The sequence below is a fragment of the Balaenoptera musculus genome, chromosome 2 (assembly GCF_009873245.2).
Source record: "Balaenoptera musculus isolate JJ_BM4_2016_0621 chromosome 2, mBalMus1.pri.v3, whole genome shotgun sequence".
NCBI lineage: Eukaryota > Metazoa > Chordata > Mammalia > Artiodactyla > Balaenopteridae > Balaenoptera > Balaenoptera musculus.
The window spans coordinates 61150945-61174037 of NC_045786.1; the positions used below are offsets into that span (position 1 = coordinate 61150945).

The 23093-nt window shown below is 53.0% G+C and overlaps 1 protein-coding gene across 1 annotated transcript in view; it reads right to left on the reverse strand.

Moving 5' to 3' along the window:
* Window positions 1-217: 217 nt before the first annotated feature.
* Window positions 218-23093, reverse strand: part of CD276 (CD276 molecule) — a 30045-nt gene continuing 7169 nt past the window's right edge. Inside the window, exons 2-10 of the mRNA XM_036842482.1 lie at window positions 13838-13964; window positions 11491-11838; window positions 10986-11300; window positions 10044-10382; window positions 9568-9864; window positions 5794-5928; window positions 4675-4716; window positions 3227-3262; window positions 218-1179 (exon numbers count right to left, since the gene is read on the reverse strand). Of these exons, the coding sequence (XP_036698377.1) occupies window positions 1157-1179; window positions 3227-3262; window positions 4675-4716; window positions 5794-5928; window positions 9568-9864; window positions 10044-10382; window positions 10986-11300; window positions 11491-11838; window positions 13838-13910 (1608 nt within the window). The 5' untranslated portion in view covers window positions 13911-13964 and the 3' untranslated portion in view covers window positions 218-1156. The remainder of the gene's footprint in view (window positions 1180-3226; window positions 3263-4674; window positions 4717-5793; window positions 5929-9567; window positions 9865-10043; window positions 10383-10985; window positions 11301-11490; window positions 11839-13837; window positions 13965-23093) is intronic.

Here is a 23093-nt window from a genome sequence, read left to right on the forward strand (position 1 = left end):
GAGGGGGCTGTCCCTGCCCCCAGGCTCCAGCCAGTGAGGAGAGGCCCCAGGCTTCCCCTATGCTGCGGCTCTCAGCTTCCCGGGGTCTGTCAGGCCTTGGCTGCCTGCCCCCCCTGCTCATGCCTGGAAAGACACTTTGGAAACCATCCGATTCTCCAGTCATGGTGAGAGGCTTTGTCCCTCTCTCCAGGTTTCTGCCCCCACCCTCTGTTCTGGGTAAGGATTAGGGACGGGATGGGAGTGAGGTATCCAGGGAAATGCGGTACAGAAGAGGAGTGCAGTAGGGAGCGAGACAGGAGCCCCCTCACAACCACTCTTTCCTCACGGGTTTCCCAGCTGAAGGGCAAGCTTCTTAGGGAGGGGCTTGTCTTCTCACGCAGGGTCCCCAGCACCTAACGCAGTGCTGACACCCCATAGATGCTCAGTGAACATTACTTGAGTGGATAAACGAAAGGAAAGTCAGGAAAAGCAGAGGGACAGAAGCTGACCCCAAGGGGGCCCACGCAGCTGCCCAGAGACCCAGTGTGACCAGCACGTGCTTCCCGTGGGGAGGGCGGGCAGAAGGTGGGGCTCACGGGGCACAGCCCAGGGCGCCACGGAAGAGACGGGGCCAGGGGAGGTCCTCACGTGTTCCAGCACGTGCACCTGCATGTCTGCATGCCTGGCGGAGGGGCCCTGTCTTCACTTAGTAGGACAGGGCAAAGGCCAACTTTAGGGACAGAGCAGAAGGAGAAGCCTCTAGACTCGAGGAAATGCTAAGTCTGCAGTGGCCCTGTCAGAGGAGACAGAATTACGGGCAGGTGGGAGAAAAGGCTGAGAAAGGATAATGGGTGACTGTGTATCACATCTTTGAAGAAAAAAGGCAGCCAGCTGGTCCATGTAGCATATCCATTGGAGAAATAAGGCGGCAGGATGATTTATGTATCGTGTCACTGGAGAAATAAGGCAGCAGGATGACTTGGGAATCATGTCCGTCAGAGAAATAAGGCTGCGGGGTGGTCTATGTATCGTGTCCTTTGCAGAATGAGTAGACCCGCTAGAGTAGAAGTCATCTGTTAAGGGCAGAGAAGCCCCCAGCCCAGGGCTCACACTGAGGCCCCAATGCAGCCAGAGGTGGGAGCCCCAGGGCAGGGCAGCAGCTCCCTGGTCCTCGTGGTCAGGCTATTTCTGGTCCATCATCTGCATTTCATGATGGGAAGGAGAAAAAGGGGGGAGAGCATTAAATGCAGGAGTTCTAGTCGGGAGCGTGCCAGAACCCCAGGGATGCGGTCACATACTCAAGGGGAAGAGTATGTGTGACAGGGCCCAGCAGTCTGACTAGCAGCCCCCTGCATCAAGCGGTGCCCTCGAGGCTCAGACACACACACACACACACACACACACACACACACACACACACACACACACACACACACACACACACACACACACACAGCAGCTGGGCATCAGACAGACCACGAGGGTGCCTGGGGGAGACTGCCCAATCCTCGCCAGCCTCTTTCTCAATCCCCGGGGGTTCACCCACCCTGCACACAACCCTCCCCTCTGTCTGGCACACTCTTCCCTTCCCAACCCTGCCCCCACACCCTCCCTGTCCTTCGATCCATCTTCTTCACCCCATAGATTCACAACCCTGGCCTCACTCCACTCCCTGACCTGAACGGAGAGTTTAGAAGACGGACCGGGGCATGTGCGACCCTGCTCCTCCCTCTCCCATCCTTTGGGCTCCGTCTGTCCCTGGAGAAGTAGCTCTCCCTTCTGGGGACTGCCTCTGTGCTTGTCCGGCCTGGCCAGAGGCCAGGGGGCCAGGCTGCCACACTGGGGCACAGGATCAGGAGGCCCACTGCTCCACACACCCAGGCCGACGTTTCCATCTCCATCTGCTCGATCCTTCTATGCCTCATTTGGTTCAGGACAACGGGGAGGCGGATAATTTATCTCCATCCCTCCAGACCCCAACACAGGCCTCCACTCCTGCCATGAAACGTTCTACAGCATTTTGAAGGACTTGCTTTACAGAGCACTTCTGCATTTGGCACCTTGGCATCTCGTAAGGAAGGTGTGACAGGATTTCACTCTATTCCACAGATGAGGAAACCCCCTGGAAGGTTATGGGCAGAGACTTAAAGCGAGGTCTCCCCTAGGGGGCTCTTTCTTCTGCATGATGCTGCCTTTCTGAAGACTTCTCACCCAGCTTTTATCATGAATTCTGCACAGGTTTCTGAGGGCCCCACTGCCCCCCACCTCTGGGAGTTTCCTGAGCACAGGGCCTATGTCCTTCCTTCCTTTCTTCCCAAAGAAAAGCTAAATGCAGGGATGAGCCTCCAGGGACTTGGTGAAAGTTTATTTCCTAACAGGGACAACAAGGCAACCTGAAAATTATTTAAGGCTCCATAACCTCTGGCCAAAACTTAAGGTCCCAAAACCTTTGATTTTCTAGCTGGAAGCCACTCATATTTAATGACAAGTCTGCATCAAGGAATAGTTTGTTCAAAATACACACGCATACAGACACACACACACACAGATACACATATATTTATACACAAACACACATACGTAGGTGTGGCTCTCGGTTACTTTTAATAAGGAAGAATCTCAAACTAAACTAACCTCCAACCAACCACTTGTTAATGTAACTGCTGATGTTACAGTAATCTAAATAATAATGATTGCTAACACTTACTAACCACTGACTATGGACCAGGAACGTGGCTGTCTAGCTGAAAACCACATTTCCTAGCCTCACTTGAGTTAGGAGTCATGTGACTAGGTTCTGACAAATGGATATAAATGGGAGTGACAGGAGCTATTTCTAGTCAAGCCCTAGAAGAAAATGTCCCCTCCCTCTCCTCTTTCCCCCTTACTTCTGGAGGGGGTGTGGGAGCTGGAGCAGCTACTCTGGACCTGGGGCTGGAAGCTTTGAGTGGAAGAAGACAGAAACCAGGTAAGTGGAAGTTGGTTCCAGGGTACCAGTGGCCTTAAGACAACCTCGACTCCTGTCCTGGTTAAGCCTCTATCATATTTGCGTCCTGTTAGAGCAGCGGGGACCTTGGTTTCTCTGCCATTTCAACAGGGGGGAATCGAGGCTGCTCTTCTGGGGAGGGAGCCTCAGGGCAGCAGTGAAGGGTGATAATCACCCCCACCAACAACAACCCTCCCCAGCCTCCTACACACAGGTGCACAAACACACAGATACACAATCTCAAACACCACGTGTCTTTACCTTCTTTGCTTTCAGAGTGTTTCAGAGGCCGCAGGGCTGCAAAAAAAGGAAGGATTATACAGTGAGGGGGGGCACCGTGAAAAGTGGTGGGGTAGGGTGTTGGGCAGAGGCACAGGAGCCAAGCAAGAAATAAAGGCTAGAAGAACTGGGAGGAGAAGGCAGGAGGGAGAGTTGAGAGGGTGAGGGCAACATCACAGCACCAGAAAAGGGGCCCTCGGCTGCTATCCCAAGTACCAGCTCCACTCTGTGGCTTGTCACTCCTCCCGCAGGCCTCAGTTTTCTGCATCTCTATAATGGGAACAACTCCCCGGCCCTCCTATGAGCTGGAGATGTGAGAGTACGCTGAGCTGGCTCTACAAATAGGGTGAAGTGAGGCACTAAAAGAGGCTGCAAGTGTCCCCCGGTGGGCCCGGGATTGTGCAGAACTGGGACCCAGTGCTCTCTAAGCCTCCCTCTTCTCCCCACTCCCTCCCTTCTGCCAATTAGACCTGCCTCCGAGCATGAAAAATGAGGCCTGATCCCAGGGCTGTCTCCACGCTGGCCACAACCGGGGACACCAAAGGCAGAGAATTAATTGACATAATTTACCGCAGTCCCCAGGGATCAATTTCCTGCCCTTCCTTCTGCGGGTGTTGGGGGGAACCTGTGTCAACTGGCACCATCCCAAATGGCTCAGTGGGAACCTGCCTCCCCCAGCCAAGAAGCCCAGGGAAGAGACGGCAGTGAGGCCTCCGGTGACCGTGGGGCACCAGTACCTTGGCACCCAGCCCCCGCTGGGCTCCAGGCTCGTGCCATGCCCTGTGCAAAGTCACTCGAGATAGCTTCAAAATGGCCCTCTGGTGCCATCAGGGCAGGATGACATTTTACAGATGAGAAACTGAAGCCCAGAGGAACAAAGCACTTTGACCAAAGTCACACAGCCTCTAACCAGAGTGGGACTGTGTCAGGCTGATAATACAGTCCTAATAACAGGACTGCAAAGTATGGAGCCCTTATAGGCGCCAGGTATGATACTAGGCCCTTTAGATACATGATCTCATTTAATTTAACCCACACAACCTTTGAAGGGAGCAGTTAGGAGGAAACTGAGACCCAGAGAGGCAAAGTGACTTGCTCAAGGCCACTCAGCTTATGTGAGCTGGAGCTGGAACTAAAACCCAGGCTGCCCTGTCTCCTGAGCCCTCACTCCACCCCTAGGAAGCCACCAGACTCCACAGTGCAGGTCCCTCAGGGTGGAGTGGCCTGGTAGGTGGGTAAAGGCAGAGGCAGGAGAAACGAAGCAGCACCCGGGAGACCTGCCTGAGGTCTAACGCTGAGCAAAGACAGACGCACCTAGGTTGGGAGGCCTCAGTCCCCGGGACACACTTCATTCAAACCTTCAAGTGAACGTGGCCCCTCCAGCCTCTGGAGAGTCCTCTCCCCTGTTCCAGCTCTTAGCTCAGACTTACCCGTCTTGGATCCTTCTCCATCCCCATCCTGGTCCTCAGCGCCTGGAAGAGTGAAACAAAACTTCCTCAGCCCCACTTTCATCATTGAACTTCTGCTCCCGGGAGCGCGAGAGCAGGTAAATGGGGCTGAGCAGGCCTGGTCTATGGTCCAAATGCTGGACACAGGGTCAGAGCCTGAGACCAGCACAGAGCAGAGCGCTGTGGCAGGACGAAAGGGACCCCAGCCTGGAGCCCACCACTCACCTGGCCAAGGACCATCTACTTGCCCCTGCACCATCCACCAGCCCCATCACCCACCGTCCACTCACTCACCAACCCAGTCAACCACCACCTCCAACGTGCGTAGCCACCCGTCCATGGCTCCCCATCCTTCCGCAGCCTGCCCAGCCACCTGCCACACAGGCAGCCCCCCACCTGTTCCAACTGACCGGTCTCCTCCCCGTTCACATACGCTCTCCTTCCTGACGCCCAGTCATCTCCCACCCCTCACCATCTGCTTCCATGTTCACCCACATACCACCCACCAGGGTCAACTCACCCACTCGCCAATGTCCACTCACTCACCCACCACTCACTGGAGTCAACTTACCTATCAAGGTCAAACCACCTACCTATGGATGTCAACTCACCACCTACCAATCACCAAAGTCAACTCCTACTGACCCCCCAGCCCAAGCAAACAGCAGCTGCTTCAGACTCTGCCCACTTGGAGGCAGACACACCCTCTCACGGTGACACGCAAACCCACGAAGCATTCACGCTTGTGCTACTCGAGTTCCATGTGCTTTCACGCACAGACACACTCATGTGACATAGGCTCTCACAGTCACGCTTGTTTGCACAGACACATCCATCTCCTTGTCACACATCCACCACTCACTCCCAGCCACACTCATATCCACACTCATCCTGCCATGTCTGCACACTCACGGGCAAGCTCACACTTGTTTACAACACATGTTCAGCCTCAAGATCACATACACACACACAGTCTAGCTGCATTTGCACAGCCACACTCATTCTGTCACTGGAGAGTGACACTCGTGTTGATGTCACAGACACACTAACATACCCAGAGACACACGCACGCACACACGCACACCCCCCCCCCTCACTCACCTGCATTCTCCTCCTCACAGCTCTGTTTGATCTTTCTCCAGCACACGAAGGCCAGGGCCACCAACAGTGCGACGAGACAGACAGAGAGCCCCACGGTCACCCACAGGGCCTCAGGGGGGAATGTCATGGGCTGCCCTGGGAGGGGAGGTGGGGAGAATGGAGAGACTATCATGCCTGGCCCCCAGTGGCCCTGAGGACAGCCCCTCTGCCTCCAAGGTGTGAACAGGGGCTCCTACCCTCACTGGGCCCCGACACCATGAAGAGAGCTTACTTAAGTTCCCGTGCCCCTTCCCTGCCCATCCGTACACCCTCTAAACCCTGACAGCCGTGGCTGCCGTGGACATGCCTCAGCCTGGGAGGGCTGAAGAGTCTGTGGTTGATGATGCTCAAGAACCTTCCATGGCTCCCTACTGACATGAGAATAGCGCTTCAATCTTCTTCTTTGTAATTCCACTGCTCCAGCCAAACTGGTGTCCTAACCTTTCTCTGCAGAGGCTCCTTCCAGCCCCCTCACCATTGCTGTCAGTTTCCTCTACCTAAAAGCTGCTCCCTAACTCTCCATCTAGCTTACGATTCCTCCTCGGGGGGCCCTCCCTGATTACCCCAGTCCCACCTGGTGATACCCCCCATCTTATAGATCAGGAGTTGGCAAACTACAGCCCGTGGGCCAAATCTGGCCGGTGGCCTGTTTTTGTACACCCTTGAGTTAATGATAGTTTTACATTTGTAAAGGGTTACCAAAAAAAGGAAAAGCAGCAGCAGCAGCAACAAAGACGGTATGTGGCCCACAAAACCTAAAATATACATTATCCAGCCCTTGACAGAAGATGTTTGCAGATTCCCGTGTAAAGATGAGGGCGGACACTGAGGGTGCCAGAGTGAAGGTTCTGGGTTTACCCAAGAGGAGGAGACTTGCCAGGGGAATGTTTCTGTGAAATGCTGAGAGCCCTCCTGTTAGCTATCTCAGGGCAGAGGGAAGGAGCTGAGCCACCCTCGACTGGGTCAGGGCCAGCAGCTGTTCTGAGCACACCATCCAGCCCAGTCCCAGGACCCACGCGGGGTCCTGAGCAGAGGCCCTGGAGACAACAAATCTAACAAAAGCCAGGGGGAAGGCAGCTCCCGTAGAAGGCGCTGTCAGAGCAGACAGCAGTGCCATGAACCCTTGGGCAGTGGAGACCGTGACACAGATGCAGGGATTTGCAGCCAACGTCACTTTCAACGGGCATAGCTGGCAACGCTGCCGCTCTGGATATTGGCAGCAAAGGGACCCATCACCCTGGCGAGCAGGAGCAGGGGAGGAGGACAGGAGCCGATACGAGGGGCCTGGAGGGTCAGTCCCTGAAGCTCATGGAAGGGAACCCTGGGAATCCCAGGGTGGGGCTCCTGCAAGCAGAGCCACGGAAACACCCAGGAGGAGGGGCTCTTGCTATGTCCACCCTCAGGCTGGTGTTGGTGCCTGGAGCACAGGTCAGACTTGCCCTCATCCCACCAGTCAAGGACAGAGCGGGGCTCAGACCTGCATCTTCAGGCTCCATGTCCAGTGTTTGCTCCATAAAGTCCCCTCCACCTACAGCACCCGCAGGTATGGGAGAGACCAGGCTGGAGGACTGAAAGTCTGAATCCCAGAGTGTTTAACAAGGCTCAAAGCTGCCTGAAGCAAAATACAGGCCAAGGGCTCCAAAGTAGGCCAGACCTGCTCTCACAAAAACAGGAGGCTGGGTGGTGGGGAGGAGAGAAAATGAGGCTGAGAGGCTAAAAGTTGGATTCTGGTCCGGTTCATCTGCTCACTGCAGGCTGCCGGAGCCAAGGTCCACAGACCCCCGTGTTTGAGTTTAGAGGGGCCACAAACCCTCAAAACTTAAATGCAAATGACTGCATTTATCATGTATCCAATTTTCAAAGAGGTGTCTAATCACCTAAAGAGTCAGAGCCACTGTGCTAGCCTGTGGCCTTGGGAAAGTTCTCTCTTCTCTCTGGGCTTCAGTTTCCTCACCTGTGAAATGAAAGCACTTTAAATGTCAGCTACTAAAATTTTCAATAAAGATTCTTCTCTTAGGTGGGGTAAATGTCCCCAGTGAGCAGGAGCAGGAAAGGAGGATGGCAGCTGACATGAGGGGTCGGTCCATGAAGCACACTGAAGAAACCCCTGGGGATCCCAGGGTGGGACTCCTGCAACAAAGCATGGAGCAGAGCCACAGAAGTACCCGGGAGGAGGGGCTCTTGCTATGTCCACCCCTAGGCTGTTGTTGGTGCCTGGAGCACAGGTCAGCCTTGCCCTCATCCCACCAGTCAAGGACAGAGTAGGGCTCAGAACTGCATCTTCACGTACATGAGTATAACCACATTTATATTCACAAGCCCTTTCTACACAGTGTGGCGAATATCCAATTCAGCTCGGTGTGCAAATTATCACAGAGTTCACCAATCCTTCAAGGTCCCCTCAACTCCCACCTGTCCCTAGAGACTTCTCCTGAAACTCCAGCCCATTCTGACCACCCCCCCTTCTCTGAAAGCTTCACATTCTCTGTCAATCCTGCTCTATCTAATATTTCTGATTCTCTCCTGTGGATACATCAGACCATATACTGTTCTCTAAAAGGTCAAAGAGACCCCTCGGGACATCCAACAGCCCAGGGCAGTGACTCCTCCACAAAGTACACACCTGAGGGTCTCCAGAAAGAGGGTGGGATCAATCTTGGGGAGGGGGTGGGCAGAGGGAACACAGCCTTGCCAGAAGGAAAACCCTAAAAGAGAAGGAGGAATGAGCCTGAATTCCTAGAAGGCAAGTGTGATGGGCACTGCCTCTGAGCTTGCAGAAGTGAAGGCCACGTAATGTCCATGTAAGTGGGGGGAACAGGAAGATAGGAATAAGTCTGTGAATCCTGAGGCTTATGCAGAAACTGGCCACCGGGGGATCGGTACTTGCATGGGCTGCGGGTCGGGTGGAAGTCATGGAAGAGAAAATAGGAGAACCAGATGGACAGAACCTGCTGTCCTGACCCCAGAGAATGCAGGGAGACCCCTGGGAAAGCTTAGTTGGCCCATGAGGAGGGACAGAGGAGCCAGAATGAGGTCCAAACAAGGATGAAGACTGCCTCCCCTGGCCTGAGTGTGGGCCTGAGCCCTCTTCACAGAGGGGTGCCCACTCAGGTGGGCACTAAAGGAAGGGAAGTGTGTCTGGGCTAGGACCCCAAAACCAGAGATTGAGGCAACTGCCAAAGGGGCTGCGTTGATCTAGTGTTTGACCACATGGGGGCAGCAGAGAGAGCCCGGCTGTTCCAAAGGCTGCCTGGGTCCCGCTCAACTCCATCAGGAGAGCTGACATTGATGGGGTGAGGGGTATGGCCACCTGGAGAGGCCCAGCTGTCTCTCAGGGCCTCGCAGTCAGATGGTGCCCAGCATCAGATGGTGATGTAGCAACACCTTCCCAGCACTTGGAGAGGTTACCGTAGGAAAGCACTCCAGAGCTATGCCTTGTGGCTGCTCCAGAACTCCCGCCCACACCTCCAGATCCAGGCAGGTACTCAGTCCTCTGTACAAGAAGCACAAGTACCACCTAAGACACTCTTAGAAGGGCAAACACTACAAATGATTCCTATCAGCTCGATAAAGCAAGTCCCTTAAGGACTTCTTGGGGGAGAGTTTGAAACACCTGAAATGTATGAAAATGTTTTAAGTCTTCTGACCACCCAAGCCTACCTAAATTCCAGCTCAGGGTCGAGATAAAAGGCAATGGCTCCCTCTATCCTTCCCCAGCTGTTCGTCTGCCCCTACCTGTGATGGTGACAGAGCCATGAGCATCCTGCTGCAGCACGGGGTTGCGCACCAGGCAGCTGTAGGTGCCATTAGCGCCCAACACCACCCTCAGGACACTGCGCACGTCGAACAAGCCCTGCTCGTTAGCCATCTGCGACGTGGTTACGTTGCCGGTCAAGGGCGCACCCTGCCCATCCTGCCAGAACACTTCGGCCTCGGGGTAGCCCCGGTAGCTGGAGCACGTGATGGTCACCGTGTCCCCGGGCCGCAGGTCCTTGTTGGGCTCCAGGGTCATGCTGGGCTTTGAGTAGGGGGCTGGAGGAGAGCAGAGGGTAGAGGGCAGAGGTCAAGGTAAGGTAAGGCAAGGGCAGCGGGACACAGTGGAGGGGAAAGGTGCCTGGGGATGTGAGGACACGGGTTAGCACTGGGCAGTGGGTAAAGGAGCTGTATGAGGGGTGTGCCAAAGGGAGGGTGCCCCCCTTCGCGGCTCTCACCTGCCACCTGCAGGCTGACCGCGGCGCTGCCGAAGTCCCGGATGCTCACGAAGCAGGTGAAGCTGCCCTCATCAGCCACGCGCACGCGCTGCAGCCTCAGGGACGCGTTGCCCTGAGCAAGCAGGTCTGGGAAGAGCGCAGTGCGATTGGCATAGGCGCTGCCCTGGTCGCGGCCCTCGGCGAAGCTGTGCACCAGCTGTTTGGTGTCTGTCAGCTGCCAGATGAGGTTGAGCTGTGCCAGGCTGAAGCCGGGCTCGGGCGAGAAGGAGCAGCGCAGGGTGGCGTCAGTGCCCACGAGGGCTACCACGGGGTCTTCGGGAACCTGGACTTCCACAGCGCCTGAGGGCGAGGTTGGAGCGGCAGGCACTGAGGAGGGGCGCCGACACTCTGGGCTACCACCCCACAGCACCCTGCTCCTCCTCCATCAACCCCCAGGTCCCGTTCCATCTTCCCATTTTCTCCCCAGACCTAAAAACAGATTAAGTCTCAGCACTTCCAGACGTGGAGTCTCCCTAATCTTCTGACAAGAATCACAGCAGTTTGGCCTTGGCCTGAGAAGGTCCATCCCCGGGCGGGGGGGTACCCGGCCTGGAGCAGCCTCCAGCCCTAGCAAAACTCCCCTTTCCGCCAGGATCCATTTCCCTCTCCTATCCTTCCGCTCTCTTCTGAGATCTGAATGCTTCTCCATTCTCTCCAGAGGTTTCCAGGGCCCTGGAGTCAGGGGACCCAGAGAGCTGAGAGGACCTGTAATCATCACCCTCACCCACTCCCACCACGGTTAGTTTGCCGCCTATGCACCCTGTTTATCTTTTCCGTCATTATTATTAGGCATCTCACTGTTCCGGGAGACTGAAGGTATGGAGCTAGATTCAGATACCGTGACCCCTGCACACAGGACCACCACCACCCCCAGGGGGACATTTAAGAAAACAAAACAAAAACCTGTGGGGCTTCTATGCGGTGTAATGGTGACAGAGCCATGAGCGTCCTGCTGCAGCACGGGGTTGCGCACCAGGCAGCTGTAGGTGCCATTAGCGCCCAACACCACCCTCAGGACACTGCGCACGTCGAACAAGCCCTGCTCCTTAGCCGTCTGCGACGTGGTTACGTTGCTGGTCAAGGGCGCACCCTGCCCATCCTGCCAGAACACTTCGGCCTCGGGGTAGCCCCGGTAGCTGGAGCACGTGATGGTCACCGTGTCCCCGGGCCGCAGGTCCGTGTTGGGCTCCAGGGTCAGGCTGGGCTTTGAGTAGGGGGCTGGAGGAGAGCAGAGGGTAGAGGGCAGAGGGCAGAGGTCAAGGTAAGGCAAGGGCAGCGGGACACAGTGGAGGGGAAAGGTGCCTGGGGATGTGAGGACACGGGTCAGCCCTGGGGCAGTGGGTAAAGGGGCTGCGGGAAGTATGAGGGGTGTGCCAAAGGGAGGGCGCCCCCCCTTCGCGGCTCTCACCTGCCACCTGCAGGCTGACCGCGGCGCTGCCGCTGCCAAAGTCCCGGATGTTCAGAAAGCAGGTGAAGCTGCCCTCATCAGCCACGCGCACGCGCTGCAGCCTCAGGGACGCGTTGCCCTGAGCCAGCAGGTCTGGGAAGAGCGCAGTGCGATTGGCATAGGCGCTGCCCTGGTCGCGGCCCTCAGTGAAGCTGTGCACCAGCTGTTTGGTGTCTGTCAGCTGCCAGATGAGGTTGAGCTGTGCCAGGCTGAAGCCGGGCTCGGGCGAGAAGGAGCAGCGCAGGGTGGCGTCAGTGCCCACGAGGGCCACCACGGGGTCTTCAGGGATCCGGACTTCCACTGCGGCGCCTGGGGATGGGGTTGGTGGGGTGGGACGGTGAGGAGGGTACGGGACACTCCGGGCCTCCCTAGTCCCCCTCCCCTTCCAGGTTAACTTCAGACCCTGTCCACCACCCCCCCTTTTTTTTAAGGCCTTAGAGTTTATTACCTTTGGTTCTAATTCAATCAGCAGGAATATAGTAAGCACCCACTATGCCAGGGGTAAGAGTTAGGAATGTCACGGAGAACAACACCAAGGTCACACCTCTACAGAGCTTACGTTTTAGTGGGAGAGAGGGACAAACTAGCACGCAAATTCTTATTAGTATGTGATTAGGGGTATGAAGGAAGAAAGCAAGCCAATGGATAGAAGGCAAGGAGGTAGCTTTTCAAAACTCTGGCAGGTATTTTATACCTGTCTGTGCTGGTTACATTTCCCAAGTATATATTATCTTTATAAATTGTAAAAAGGGAGTCTTAAAAAAGTATGCACCAAACTGTTATTAGTGGTTTTCTCTGGATGAGAAAGAATCACAAGTGCTTTTTCATTTTTCTTTTCCTAAATACACATGATTAGTTTTTATGCAAGAAAGAAAGAATACCCATGCATTTAAATATGGTGGTGAGCCACTTTCTCCATAAAGAGGTATTAAGCTGAGATTGAAAGGGAATGAAAAAAGAGTATGACATAACCAGAGAAAAGCCCGGTGGGGCAGGTTCCCCCGCTCCTACCCCTGCCCTCTATCCTGTGGATTTACCCTGCAGCCTCCCACCCAGTCACCTCTGCCTCCAGTCCAGCTCTTCTTTTAGAGCCCTGGAAAGTTAAGTAGGGGTTCCTGATAGCTTTTCTTTTGGTGAGATGTGTCCCCTAGCCTGGCACTGCCATTCTTGGGTAATGGTTAGATTGTGTGCTTTGGGCACCAGCAAAGCAGGCACACTCAAAAAGTGTGAAGATCAAACAGTCTCGAAACAAAGCTAACTGAATACTGCACTCATTAAAGGTTTCTCACACTTAGAAAAATAGCATTTTATAGTTAGTATTTTCATCATGAATAACATACAGGGAGTGGGTATCATCATCTTTGCAGTGTGCAGTGATCTCTAAAGGTCTTAAGTGGGCATTGGATCTCTTGCCACAATGCCAGGTGCCACAGGCCAGCTCTCCAGTTGGAGGCCAACAGGGTGCCCCTTGTATCGGGCATTTGGGGGATGAAACCGGAGGAATCACCCAGACAAAGCCCTTTGTCTAAAGAAATCAAAGAATCAATAGCTCTGAGTAAAGCGGTGCTTCCTCCTTCCGACCACCAGATGGCACCAGACACTCAACTTTGTCTTCCCCTTGGCGGGAGAAGGCAAACTCTCCCTAAGAGCAGAAACTGATAAGGATTTGAATTATGATGATGCTGTTATTAAAGTAGCTGCCATTATTGAATGCTAACTCTGTACCAAGAACTGTGTGGGAAGATTTACACACCTGCTATGTGGCTGGCATCAGTCTTGGCCCTGGGGATACATCCTGCTCTTTGAGCAGAGCAGGCAATAAGCAAGCAAACATATAATATGTCAGGTAGAGATAAATGTTGGGAAGAAGCATGAAGTAAGGTCAGGGAAAGGGAGGGAAGATGAGCTATTTTATACAGGTAGCCAGGAAAGCCTGGGGAAGGTGGCATTTGAGCAAAGGCTTGAATGAAATAAGGGATCAAGTCATGCAGACATTCAGGGGCAGAAAGTTTCAGGCAGAGGGAACAGTATGTGCAAAGGCCCTGGGGAGGAAGCACACATACAGTTTGTTCGAGAAACAGCGTTATCACATTTAGTGCTCACATTACCATTTTACCAAAGAGAAAACAGAGGCTAAAAATGTAAAGTAAGTTGCCTGTTGGATCCCAGAGGTAGGAACGAGGTGGATAGGGCAGAGAGGAGATTGGGAGGAGGTTAGCCAAAACCTCCCCAGCCCTGCTAGACAGAGAGACTTGGTGGGAGTGGTCCCCTCCTCCCCCACCTCCAGGCCCCACTCTGCTCCCCTCACCTGCGAGGCAGAACCACAGCACTCCCAGGGCAGTGGCCACACGCATACCCGTGCTGCCTGGTCCACACAGCATCTTCCCGTGAGGCAGCTGACAGCTGGGCTCTCCGTGGTGGAAGGCTGCCCCTGCCTGCGAGGAAGAGGAAGTGAGGCCTTTGTCACTAAATGTCCTCCCCAGGCCCTCTCTCACCTCATCTCCCCTGGACCAGCTTGGTGGAAGGCTGCAACTGCCCGCTGGGAGGTCCTCCCTCCTACACCCGCACAAGGCTCCCTGCTGAGGGATATTTTGAGAGATGCTGGCAGGAGGGAAGTGAGTCACTGGGGAGGCTGGATCAGGGGAGCAGGGCAGGGGGCAGCTGGGACCCACCCCTTCTAAGATGTTGGGATGCAAGCTAAAGGAAGAAGAGGCAAGGCAGCTAGTAAAGGCAAGTCTGCTTGCTCAGGCCAAGGATGTACACGGATTGGTTTGGCTCAAGACAACAGCTAGTCGGGGAGAATAAGACTTAGAGATTGGCTAAGAGGTTGGAAGTTTATCCTAAAGGCAGCTGGGAGCCACTGAAGGTTCTGGAATAGAGGAAAGGCTATGGTCAGAGCTGTGGTTCCTAAAGATTACTCTGACAGCATGTGCAGGATAAATGAGAAGAGCTGGACAGAAGAGACAAAGCAGGTCTGGGGGAAAGCGACAGCATGGTAGGACAGGGGAGAGAGAGAGAGAGCAGTCAGGGTGTCCGCGGTTTTGAGCCCAGTGACCAGGTGGGGCACTCACGGAGACAGAGAATGTGGAAGGGTTCAGTGTAGGGTACGTACAGTGAGCAGTGTTTGTGCAGGAACTTCCAGGTGAGACTTCTAGAAGGCAGCCTGGTATATGAGTACGGGGCTGAAGGGAAAGGACACTGGCTAGTTTAACCTCTGTGTATTGAGTGCCCAAGACTGATCAGAAATGGACAAGGCCTGGACTGGGGCTGACCCCCCAAGCGGAGTCAGGACCGAGTGAGGTATTTCTGTGATACACGTCAGACCTGAGCCAGGGAGGCCCAGACCTCCCTGGGTCCAGTCCTGCTCCTGGTCCTGGCTGCCCTCCTGCCCGCCCCCAGCCCCACCAAGCTGTCCCCCTTCTCCCTGTGTCCCACAGCTGCTGCCTGATTGTTCGTGCCACCTCCTGACCAAACCACGTCACCAGGGTCGATTCATGCTATCCAACACGATTTCACAAAAATATAAAAGGTTTCACATTCTCCAAACCACCCAGGGAGCCGGGCTGCCTGACTTGGTCCCATTCTGCAAGAAGAAAAAAATTAAAGCCCAGATAAGGGAGGGGACTTCGTTAATGTGATGTAATTTGCCAGCGAGCACAGATGAGAAGGGTTTGAGTTCCCCACCTCCTGACACACCTCTCTGCCCTTCCAAGGAGCAAATGTCATCAACAGCCATTAGCATCAATTCCAGTCACAGGCACCCAGCCTCAACCCTCCCAATCCCCGCCTAGCACCCCACTCCCCACCCCATACACACACACCCAGCAGCTGAGCTGAGGGAGTCCCTTAGCCAAGCCGGGTGCATCCTGCCCAGCCCATCCTCCACCCCCAGCTGTCCGCGGCGGGGAAGCCCTGAGCAGCCACTTCCTTCCCAGACACTTCCGGTCCAAACCTGGCGGCCTCAAAGGCTTGCTGCCTGCTGAGTCAGCAGCCTTCGCGCTCCATTCATAAAATCACCCTTGGCGGGCGCCACATCCTGCCTACAAGGGCCACCACGGCCCAGAGGAAGTGCTGGCAGGCAGCAGCCTGCCATGCTTGCCTGCCCACTGAAGGAATCACAGGGACTAAGGTTAAGAAGCTCCCAGATTCCAAGTCTCCCTTCCTTTCTTTCACCCCCAGACAGAACCAAGGCCTGTCCTTCCTGGGCCTCCCTCACCCTTCCCACTGCTGCCCATGCCCACCGTCTCCCACCCTGACCTGTGTGACCAGCACTCTTGTGATCCTCCTGAGACCCTCCAGCCCGTCCCTGACAACCCCACACTTTACATGTCTCCTCTTAGGACCTGAGGCAGGAATCTGCTCACATCCTTCCCCCACAGGGACCTCTCATGGTTCCCTATTTACCGCAGGAGTAAACCCACACTCCTCTGCCTGGCACTCAAGACCTTTCTTGTGACCTCTCCTTCATCCATCAAGCTAATTCCTGCCACTGGGTTGTACTTGCCAGGGTCGCTTGGGACTGCCTGCCTCCCCACGAATGTGGGGAGGTCAGGGAGCACCTCTCTTCCGACCAGAACTATCAGGTTCCCCAAGGGCCGAGCTGTCCTTCCCTCCAGAGGGAGGATGAGAGGTTCCCAGGAGTGGGCATTGGATTTGCTCCCTTCAACTCCCTTCCTAGACTCTGGACTCAGGGAAGTTCCCACTCTCATGCTTTCCCTGGGGAGAGGCCCTTGACAGACCAGAACCGAGGACACCAAGAGACTCCCACCCCGATAGCTGGGCTCCCAGAGCTGAGGGCAGGCGGGAGGAACACATCTCAGAGACAAGATGTTGCCAGGGAATGGGCGCATGGCCTGTGACCAGTGGGACAGATGGGCTGCCCAGTACACAGAGCCCCATGGAGACACACAGACCTCACGCTGCATTCATACCACGTTGCCCAAAGGGGACAACCTTTTCTACAAAGGGGAATTGTCATCCCCAGGCAGGACCTGCCCTGGAGCCAGCATGTACCACCTCTCCCAGTGAGTCAGCAGCCGGTTCTTCCTCCTCCTCCTCCTTCCCCCTCATCAACCCCAGTTCCAGCCGAATGTGGGAACTCCACGGAACCCTGCCAGGAAAGACCACAGGGTGCCTTGGCTTTCCCAGAGGAGCAGGAGTGAGGGGGCCAGGCCACCCTTGGCCTGAGGGTACAGTAAGTGCATCCAACCTCAGCAGAGGTGGAGCCACAGGGAAGCTCCCAAGAGATGACCCAAGATGTACCCCCATAAAGCCAAAACCAAAAATCAAGGGCTGAGGCTGGGCTCTATATCAAGATGCCCTGGACCTGGGGATATCCAAGAGGAACTCCTTGCCCCTACCATGACCACCAGTAGCACCCCATATTCTCTTAACCCCCTGCCTCTTCCAAATTCCTGCAGGGGCTGCTTGGACAACATTTCCCACAGAGAGGGCAAGAAGGGTCAAGCCACATAACCAGTGCCAATCTTTGCTAGCCAGCATAGGATAGAAGCACACTTCTGAAAACAGCAGTTAAGCCTCTGGATCCAGCTATGCCTGAAGCAAGCTGCACACCTAGACTGCCCAGATACTTGAGCCAATCATTTTTTTCCCCCCTCAGGCCAGTTTGAGCTAAGTTTCTATTACCTGCAATTGAAGGAGTCCTTGAATATACATTCATTTGTGTATTTAGTTATTGACTTAGCTATTCACCAAGTGCCTGGTAGGCAGGCACTGGGAACAGATAGGACTAAGCTGCATCTGTCCTGCATCAATAGGGAAGTGCACAGAAATCACCGCAGCTCCGTACAGAGTACTGTTTAAGATACAGTGAGGGCTATTTGGAGGCACCTCAGAGATATGATAACCCTAAAGGTGAGTGCTGACAAATGATGAGCAGCTCCCCAGGTAGACAGGCTGGGAAAGGTGGTCTCTCCCCAGCCCCAGGAGACCTGTCCTCTTGGCACTGCTTGTCTGCCTCTCAGCCAGATCTCTTTGCAACAGTAAAAAGTGAGCCCAAAGTTTGGGTTCTAGTCCCAGTTCTGACACTTTGCTGTGCAGTCTTAATAGGTGACTTCCCGTCTCTGAGCTCAATTTTCCCATCTATAAAAGAAAAAACGCTTTACTGGATGCTAATGGAACGTCATTAGTACGTTAAGCCTTCATGTACTCTATCCTTAAGGTCTAGCCAATTAACTGCCATGCAGGTCACACTGAAATGTACAAAATGACTGTGGTAGAAACCACTAGTGTTCTCCTTACATCTATTCTCTTCCTCTTCTGTAGAATATTTTGTTAGGCACAGGGCCTCTTGGCTAAAGACTACAGATCCCAGCCTGCCTTGCAGCAGGGTATGGCCATGTGATCATTTTCTGGTTAATAGGATGTGGGAGGAACTGATGTGTACAACTTCTGGGGCATGCCTTTAAAGAGAAGGAGCATACCCTCTCTCTTCTCCTCCCCCTTCCCACTGGCTGGAACACAGACGTGGTGAGCAATCTAGGACCATGCTGCCAAAGGCAACACCCTGGGGACTGCAGAACAGCAGGACAGAAGGCCCCTGAGTGGCTGCAGTATCAGCCCTGGACATACCCGGACTGTCACTTGGGTGAGAATAAGCATCTATTCTAGCGTCACCGTTATTTTGGATCTTTCTTACAGCATCTGAAGTGACTAATTTAGGGACTCATCCCTCCCTTCCTCTCCCGCCTTCTCTTCCCCCTCTTCCCAGCCCGTGAAAATTGCTACTGCTCAGAGCAGCAAAAGGAAACCACATCTAAAATAGGTGTTTCAAAACATGAACTGAACACTATCTCATCAGAGTCTTAATGATACCTGGGCACAGCTTAGGAGATATTTCAAGGGTAGACATGACTGGTCTTAGGGATTGTTTGTATGCGAGGGGCTGAAAGAGCCAAGGATGTACCGAAGGCTTCAACCAGTGGGTGCGTGTGTCACACATAGAAGATGGGGAGACCTGGAAATGAGGGGGAAGAACAATTCTGATTGGGCTTGGAATGGATCATCCATGACAAAATGTCTGATGGATTCCTGGACACACAGAGCTGGAACTCAGAACAGGATGGGGGAGCTATTCATGGAAGCCAAAGTTGGGATCACTGAGGGAGCTCATGGAATGAGAAGAGGCCCCCCACCCAACAAATCCTGAAGAAGATGCATAAGTTAATGGTCAGGTCGCAGAACGGGGAAGCTTTCTCTGGCCACTCCCACAACCTCCGTGTGCTCCCTCTAGTGACGGGCACCCACTACCTCCCAAAGAAATCCACTGGCTTTTGAGCAGCTCTCATTGGTGGAAAGCTCTACCTTTTACTGAGCCGAAGTCTGTCAGCCCATATCATTCCTCATTCGACCCCTTGGAGCATGCAGAACAAGTCTGCCCCCTCCCTTATAACATCCCTGCAAGTATTAGATCTTCCTCTCCCTGGTAGAGGTCATACTGGGCAGCCATGCCACATTTTTCACCAAAACAACCCAAAATAATAGACTGTCAAATCTGTGGCCAACAACCAGCAGGCATTTGCTCACATTGCTGCAGATGCACATCTCTGCCATCCTCCTCTGAAAACTTCAGGGAAGGGGTGGAGCTTTATAGGATGTTTCATTTGTTACAATTACATTTCATCCAGTTAAGCTGAGTCCCTCACTCCAACTGCCATGATATATTTTATTTAATTATGGCAAAATACACACAACATGAAGTTTACCATTTGAACCTTTTTTTCTTCTTTTTTGCCTCACCCCATGGCTTGTGGGATCTTAGTTCCCCAACCAGGTATCGAACCTGGGCCCTCGGCAGTGAAAGCGTGTAGTCCTAACAACTTGACCACCAGGGAATTCCCATTTTAACCTTTTTTTTTTTTTAATTTTTTTTTTATAGCTACTTTATTTATTTATTTATTATTTATTTTTGGCTGTGTTGGGTCTTCGGTTCGTGCGAGGGCTTTCTCTAGTTGCGGCAAGCGGGGGCCACTCTTCATCGCGGTGCGGGGACCGCTCTTCATCGCGGTGCGCGGGCCTTTCACTATCGCGGCCCCTCCCGTTGCGGGGCACAGGCTCCAGACGCGCAGGCTCAGTAGTTGTGGCTCACGGGCCCAGCTGCTCCGTGGCATGTGGGATCTTCCCAGACCAGGGCTGGAACCCGTGTCCCCTGCATTGGCAGGCAGATTCTCAACCACTGCGCCACCAGGGAAGCCCTTAACCATTTTTAAGTGTACAGTTTGGTGGCATTAAGTGCAGTCACAGTGTTATGTAACCATGCCACGATATTATGTAACGATGCCGTTTTTGAAGTACTGTTTTGACAGTACCTGGTGCATAGAAGGTGCTCAATAATTTTTTGGTGGATGAAGAGAACAAATGAATTTATCTAAAAAGGTTGCCCTCCTCTCCCCACTTTGTTTCTTGTGTCATCAAGGTCCTCAGGGAGAGGACAGGAACAGGAAAGTCCTACAGCACTAGAGTCTGCCCCAGGATCAACATCCATCCACTATTCAGGGCTTTGGGGTTACAAGTTTTCCTACTTGTGCTGCCACTCACCCAGCTGCCCATCTATCTCATCCCCAAAGTGTCACTGCTTCTGGTGGGGGACCACTCAAGTGGAGAAGAACCAGAAAAAAAGGCTCATTTGAAGAAGCTGGACTCTTCCTCAAGTGCTCAATTGACAATTAGTTCCAGGGTTTTGCCAGGGATTAAGGTCACCAATCTGTTCTTCCCATAATCTACCTTATTGCCCATAGAACTGGTTATTTGCCCATCTTAGGTCTTCCAGCATTCATTTATCCATTCACACAACAAACATGATGCAGGTTTATAGCCGGCATTACGGGAATGGAGGGTCAAGCACTTCATGGAGGAGTGGGGAGGTTTAGTTGGACCTCATAGAGGAGGAGACATTTCAGCTGTCTGGCACAGGGGGCAGCACCAGCAAAGTCACGGAGGAGCAAGCACGCACAGCATATTCTGGGAAGACAGGGACTCCGAGGAGAGGCAGTCGGGAGATGAGATGCAAGGGAGGTGCTCAGGGGTCGGTTAGGGACCCTGGATTGATTCTGTACACAGTGGGAAACTGGAATGCTGCGACCCACACGTTCCCGCTCCCCCCACCCCATCTACCCCAGTTGTCCTGAAATATCCCTGATAGCTTCTCAGAGATCTTATCTCCAAATTCACTCCGCAATCCTAGGGACCAGAAGACAAATCCATTTAAAGCAGATTATCACCTCCACTCCTGGCCTGAACTTCGGTTCCTTCTTAACAGCTTCTGTCCCTTCTTTCCTTGATACAGAAGCAAAACAGATGCTGCGCAGACCTTCTCTGCCTTCACTAGTCAGTCTTGATACTCTTATTTTGTTCCTCATCCTTTCTTCTAGAGTGCCCCTCCCTCGTTCTAGGCTGGCTCCTTGTGATAACAGGGCTCCACTTTCCTGCAGGGAACCCCTTCCATCTGGTGCTGGTGGGGCTCATCCCCAGCCTCAGGCCTCAGCGTGTGACCAGACCCAGCTTACTGGAGAATGCCTGCCCTGCCCCCACTCAGTGATCTGCTTGGGAATGAGCCTGTGAGCCAAGCCACACCCAATCAGAGACCTCCCAGGGCTTTGCTTCTGGCGCTCTCAGAAAACACTCTTTCTTGCTGAGGTTGCTAAGAAGGATGTGGTCTGGGGCTGTTGGCAATGAATCTATCAGCTAGCAATAACCTAAAGAACTGATCCAAACAAATACAGAGGCAGAGGTGAAGGCAGGAGGGATACTGAGCCCCGAAAACAACATTTCAGCCCCTAGGCCTGAAGCAAGCTGCTAGACTAGACTGCCCAGATACATGAGTAATCTTTATTTTTTTCCTTAAGCCAGTTTGAGCCAGGTTTCTATTATCTACAGCCGAAGGAGTCCTTGAATATACATTCATTCGTGTATTTAGCTATTCACTTAACTCTTCACTGAGGGCCTGTTAGGCAGGCAATGGGGACAGAGAGAGGACTAAGCCAGTCTCTGTCCTCAAGGAGCCTGCATTACAATAGGGGAGTGCAAGAAATCACTGCAGTTCAGTACAGTGTACTATTTAAGATACAGTGAGGACCACTTGGAGGTACCTCAGAGACATGATAACCCTAAAGGTGAACCCTTAAGATTGACCTGAAGCTCCCCAGGTGGTCAGGCTGGGAAAGGCCATTCCAGGCACTGGGAGAAACCCAGGCAAAGGCAGTGAGGTAGGAAGCAGCATGGGAGGCCGGAGGAATGCAGGCCCTTCCATGTCAGCAGACAGGAGATGTAAGATGGTGGTCACAGGAGGAGGAGAAGCTAAAGGGCAAGCCAGGGCTGGAACAGGAGGTCATGTTTGGATTTAGCTTGTAGGTGATAAGAAAGAAAGGGTTTTAAGTAGAGGAGTAATATTGTTGCCATAGGTAGGCCCAACCTTTGATTAACTGATGCATATGTAATGTTAACCTTGCAGAGGAGGTTTGAATTTTAAAGGATGACATTTTAAAAGGGCAATGGTTTACTCAAAATAAGAGCTGATGGCAGAATTTCGGGCATCAAAGAATTTTTTCTCTAGATCGTGTCCTCCCGGAGATGCTCAAAATACCCTGCTCAGCCTGTGTGTAGGACCTACTGCTGGTTCTGGATGTAGAATCGAGTCAGGCAGGGGTCAGCAAATTTCTTCTGTGAAGGTCCAGATAGCAAATGTTTTAGGCTTTGCAGGCCCTCCCATATCTGTCACAAGTGCTCGACTCTGCCCTCACAGCAGGAAAGCAGCTAGAGACAGTGCATAAATGCATGAGCAGAGCTGTGTTCCAATAGAACTTTATTTATGGACGCTCGGAACTGAATTGCATATAATTTTCATGAATCACATGATTCTTTTTTCAACCATTAGAAATGTAAAAACCATTCTTAGCTTCTGGGCTATACAAAAACAAGCGGCAAAAGATTTGGCCCAGGGGCCATAGTTGGCAGGGACTGGTTTACAGAAACACTAGCTCCATTCTCAAAGATACCCAGGCAGCAGCAAAAATGGAAAACTACAGGGAACTGGTACATTAATTATGGTGCATCTATATAATGGAATAGCATACCGCCTTTCAAAAGAAGGTGTACTTACATGGAAATAAGCCCATGACATATGTCATGTGAATAAAGAATATTGTGAGTTATATGACCTAATTTCTATATTAATAAATGGTCCCATGGTCCCAGATCTAGTCACCTACCTCTCGCTCCATCTCCTATATTTCAGTGCAGGCCCTTCCTTCTCTGGCACTGAACCCCCTGGAACTTGCTCCTAGGCCCTCTCCTTAATTCTCTCTACTATTTTTTCCTAGATGATTTCATCCACTCCCATGGCTTTAAATATCATTTATATGCTGGCAACTCCCAGATTTACTTCTCCAAGTCCACACCTCTCATCTGAGCTCCAAACTTAAACCCAACTGTCTCCTAAATATCTGTGTTCCAATGACTCACAGGCATCTCCCTCTTAACATGTCCCTCTTCAAACTCTTGATTTCTTCCCCAAACCTGTTCCTCCCCAGCCCTTCCCACTTCGTAAA